Source organism: Gaeumannomyces tritici (genome assembly GCF_000145635.1).
Source record: "Gaeumannomyces tritici R3-111a-1 unplaced genomic scaffold supercont2.31, whole genome shotgun sequence".
Classification (NCBI taxonomy): domain Eukaryota; kingdom Fungi; phylum Ascomycota; class Sordariomycetes; order Magnaporthales; family Magnaporthaceae; genus Gaeumannomyces; species Gaeumannomyces tritici.
Window position 1 is genome coordinate 3,581 of NW_008804575.1, and position 5,321 is coordinate 8,901.

The window sequence follows — 5,321 nt, forward strand, 5'->3', positions numbered from 1 at the left end:
ACATATTAAAAAAGCTGCAACAAAAAAAGCTACGCTATGCAATTTTTAATTTAAAATTGCTAGCAATCGTAAAAGCTTTTAAAAAGTAACGGCATTACTTAATTTACTTACAAAAAATTATTAAAATAATTACTAACCATTTAAACCATACCCATATTTTAATAAAAAAAAAGGTAACAAAGCGCTAAATAAGGTAATTCGAAAATTTAGCAAAGTACGATTTTACGATTAAATGGAAACCAAAATACCGAAACCCCGCGGATAATTTGTTAAAACGTTTTTAAAATATACCAATGGACGGAAAGGCCAATATAACAAAAAAAAAATTTCGAAGCAATTTATTGGCCAAATTCCAAAAAGCAGCTTACGTAAGGACGACCATTACTAAAAAGGACATTAAAACGATATTAAAGCGCATTTTTAAAGCATAAGCAAAAAACGACTTTATTTAAAGCGGCATTTAAAAAAATAAGCTTAACGTTTAAAAAATTAATAACGGCCTATTTAAGCATAAAAAAAAAGTTTGGATTCCAAATTTAGCACCGTTTAAACGGGCAATGTTTTAAAAACAATACAATAGCTTAACGGGGGGTTACAAAAGCATAGCCAAAATTTTAAAAAAGCTTAAACGGTAGTTTAAATAACCGGGTATGGCTAAAAACGTACGCAAATACGTGCAAACGTATTAAGTATGCTAGCAAACGAAACCAAAAATATAAATACTTTACGGGCTATTAACATTTTTGCCCGTATTAAACCGCCCGGAACAAAAGCTATTAATGGATTTTATCGAAAAGCTTTTAACGTTAGTAAATGGAACCGGCAAAAAACGCAACGCAATATTGGTAATGGTTAACCGGTTTACCAAATATAGCTTTTTTATCCTAACGTTTACGAAATTAACCAATAAAAAATTGGGGAGCTTTTTATTTGCATACGTTTAAGGGTTGTTAAAAACGCCCAAAGGGATTGTATCGAACCGGAACAAATTATTTACAAACGGGTTTTGAACAACTTTTGCCGGATATTTAAAGGTCGAAAAAAAGTTATCGATAGCATATTACTTTTAAACCAACGGGCAAACGGAACGAACGAATTAAGTAATAAAGCATTACTTTCGGTGCTTTTGCTACGAAAGGCAAAACGATTAAGCGTTGCTGTTGCACCTAATAGCGTAAATGCATAATACGAACGTGCATTTGGGGTTGCAAAAAACCCCGGCGTTTTTGTTAATAAGGTTTTACCTACGAAAGCTTTATAACTTTTGGGTAATTAAAAAAAAACCTTTGGCAACGGTTAAAATTAAAGCGGGGGCTTTGGAAGCAATTAAAAAGCAAGCCAAAAAATTGCTAAAAAAAGCGAATAATACGTTGTTAAAAGCACGGGCGAAACCGCCCGGCAAAAAGCGGGGAGCGTTAAATGTACGGGCGAAACCGCCCGGTAAAAAAAAAAAAAGGGGCGCTAGCAGCCAGCCGGGCACGGACCCCCCGGGGATATACCGGCAAATTACCGGTATCGCGGCCAAAGCATAATGGCAAAACTAAAAAATAAAATAAAATTTAAATTGCACGAAAGCGCTTAAAGCGCGGAAAATTTAAAAAACCAATCCCGGGTGCCCAAAAAGGCACGAAAAAAAAAAGGTTAAAAAAAAACAATTTTTATTAACGATAATATTTTTGGTAAAAAATTTACAAAAGCTTAACAAAGGAAATACGGTATCCGGCCCGTAACCCGGTAATTACCCGCCTTTGTACCGATTAACCTTTAACATATTGTTCCTTTTTTTACACCTTTTTTATTTAGGGAGCAAGCCCGGGTAATTACCGGAAAGGATCGAACAAGCTTAAAAAGGGCATTCGCGACCTCGCACCGTTTACAATAACGCCCGACGCTACGTTAAACACGTTGGAAAAAGCCGTTAAACTACCAAAACAAAATACCAAAAAAACCCCGCAAATTCCCGACGATTTTAAAAACCTTTCCGTAAAGGAATTGCAAAAAATAAACGACGCGTTAAAAACTTAAAGCAAACGCGCCCGTTTAATTTAAAAAATCCAAAATAAAAGGTTAAAGCATGCGTATAAAAATTTAAACGAAAATAAAAAAAATACCTTTAAACGACGGAAAGGTTTTACGTAAAGCAAAGTTATTTTTAAGCTTTTTATGCTTAAAAAATCGGCAATTTAGCAAAATATTGCCCATTACATTAACGATTACGAATTTATTTTTAAAAGCAAAGGGAAACGCTACAATAAAAACCGTATAAAGGTTTAAATAACTTTTAGCATTTTCGATTATCGTTAACGGGCATAATGGACAAAATACAAGCAAATGCATTACCTAAATACCGGGGTATCGTTTACTTGGGCCGATTTTTTGCGGTGGCTTTAAGCAAGGTTAAAAAACCCCGATTCGCGGATATGGCTAGCAATTAAAAAGCTTGCGGGAAATACCGCTATTAAATAAAAAAATTACAAATCGTTTAAAACGTTTCGGATTCGTTGGGATTTGGTAAAAAACGATTTTTTCGAATTAGCACCCGAATAAATAAAAACAACATTACTTTTTAACCGGTTTCGCCCCAAAATTTAAAAACGGGTAACATTTAAAAGCCTTTTTTACATTATAGAAAAATTGCAAACCAAAGCTTTTAAAGCAAAAATAATATTGGAACCGCACAAAAGAACCCCGGGGGATATAAGTATTTTAACCTTTAAAAAGCCGGTTATTTGCTTTAAATACGGGCAGCTAAGCTATATTATTACAGCATGCAAAATACGAACGGATAACCCAAAAACCCCGTTGGCTTTAACGACCATACAAAGGGCGAAAGGGAAAAAGCCCGAAATACGGTATTACGGGTATAAGGAATTAGGCCATATCCGGCCGGCGTGCCCCAAAAAAAGCAAAATATCGCTACCCAATTTAACACCGCTATTTGGCCGTTTAAGCACCGGGGCCTAAAAATGCGCTTTAGCGGTTAGAACGCGCTGGAAAACCGAAATATATTTACGGATTAACGATCGCCGGGTAAAATTAAAAGCGCTGGTTAATAATAAGAACGACGTTAATTTATTGCACAACCGTTTTTTGGTAAAAGCAAAAAAAATACCGGTACCAAACGGGGGTTACCTAGCGTAATTCGATACTAAAAAACGCATGCCCACGCTAAGGGTAAGGAAATACAAAATTTGGGTAACGGATAATTAAAAAATAACCCGAAAGTTAATAGTATTTTACGTAATAATTCCCCGGGCCGGGTATAATATTACGTTAAACATGCTTTGGTTTTAACAAAAGGATATTAAAATCCGGTTTAAAAATATAAAGTAAAGGTTTCCGGTAATTATTAAAAAGGTTAAAATAATTTCGTTAAAAATAGCTAAAAAGCTAATCCAATCGGGATAAACAATAACCGTACTAACGGTTGCACGCCCGAAAACCCCGGAAAACCCCGGAAAAGGGCTAAAAGCTTTTCCGAAATGGGTTAAAAAAATAATTGCAAAATATGCGCAACTTTATAAATTAAACCTTTTGCCAAAATATACAGGCTAAAACCACGCGATTAAATTGGAAAAAAAAACGATGCCGCTTTACAAAAGCATTTATCCTTTATTCGAAAAAAAATTAAAAACTTTCCGGGGGTATTTTAATAAAGCTATAGCGAAGGGTTGGATTTGGCATTTAATTAGCCCTGCCGGCGCCGGGATTTTGTTCGTTTTAAAAAAGGACAGAAAGTTTCGCTTTTGTATCGATTATCGGGGTTTTAATAAGGTTATTAAAAAAAACCGGCTAGCATTCCCGTTAATTTATAAAATATTCGACCGGGTATTTAAAAGCCAGTACTTTATTAAGCTAAATTTAAAAAACGCTTATTACAAAATACGGATCCGACAAAAAAACAAGTAAAAAATTGCTTTTCGTTGCAAATATGGACATTACGAATATTTGGTAATGCCTTTCGGTTTGGCCAACGCCCCAATAACATTCCAAAGCTTTATTAATATAGCGTTTGGGAAATTAATTAATAGCAATTGCATTATATATTTAAATAATATCTTTATTTTTTCGAAAATACAAAAAAAGCACCGCGAAGCAATAAAAACGGTGCTAAAGCGATTTGAACGGTTTAAACTTTACGTTAACCCGGCCAAATGCAAATTCGAAACGGATAATATCGATTTTTTAGGGTTTAGGATAACCAAATTCGGAATCGAAATTTTGCCGGATAAAGTTGTTGCAATTTTAAAGTAAAGGATACCGAAAAGCGTTAAAAATATCCAGGTATTTTTAAACTTTACGGGGTATTATCGGAAATTCGTAAAAAGCTACGCAAAAATTATTATGCTTTTAACGGACCTTTTTAGCAAAAATACCGTATTTTATTTAAAAAGTATTGCGAAAAAGGCTTTTTACAAATTAAAATTGTTATTTACAAAAATTCCGGTATTGGTGCATTTTAACCTTTCGAAACCGTTGTGCGTACGGATTAACGTTTTGGCTTTTACGATAAAGGCGGTACTATTGCAGCTACAAAACGGCCGGTAGCACCCGGTAATTTACATGTTAAAAAAATTGCGATAAAAAAAGCTGCGTTATGCAATCTTTAATTTAAAATTATTAACGATCGTAAAAGTTTTCGAAAAGTAACGGCATTATTTAGTTTATTTACAAAAAATTGTTAAAATAATTACTAACCATTTAAACCATACCTATATTTTAATAAAAAAAAAAGTAATAAAGCGCCAAGCAAAATGGTTCGAAAATTTAACAAAATACGACTTTACAATTAAATGGAAGCCAAAATACCGGAATCCCGCGAATAATTTATTAAAACGTTTTTAAAACATATTAATAAACGGGGAAACCAATAAAGCAAAAAAGGAATTCCGAAACGATTTGCTAGCCAAATTCCAAAAAGCAATTTATGTAAAAACGATTACTATTAAAAAGGATACCAAAATAACATTAAAACGTATTTTCGAAGTACAAACAAAGGACGATTTCGTTTAAAACGGTACTTGGAAAAACAAGCTTAACGTTTAAAAAATTAACAACGGTTTGTTTAAGCACAAAAAAAAAGTTTGGGTTTCGAATTTAGCACCGTTTAAATAAACAATATTTTAAAAACAATACGATAATTTAACGGGGGGTTACAAAGGCATGGCCAAAATTTTAAAAAAGTTTAAACGGTAATTTAAATGGCCGGGTATGGCTAAAAACGTACGCAAATACGTACGAACGTATTAAATATGCCAGCAAACGAAACCGAAAATACAAACATTTTACGGGCTATTAACATTTTTGCCCGTGCCAAACCG

At 33.7% G+C, this 5,321-nt stretch overlaps 1 protein-coding gene across 1 annotated transcript; it reads left to right on the forward strand.

Annotated features, from left to right (window-relative positions):
* Positions 1–2,643: 2,643 nt before the first annotated feature.
* GGTG_13671 (hypothetical protein) lies at positions 2,644–2,964 on the forward strand (the record flags this gene model as incomplete). Its single annotated transcript, XM_009231588.1, has 1 exon — positions 2,644–2,964. A coding segment is annotated over one exon (321 nt), but the record flags the coding sequence as incomplete, so codon positions are not given.
* Between the last annotated feature and the right edge of the window lie 2,357 nt (positions 2,965–5,321).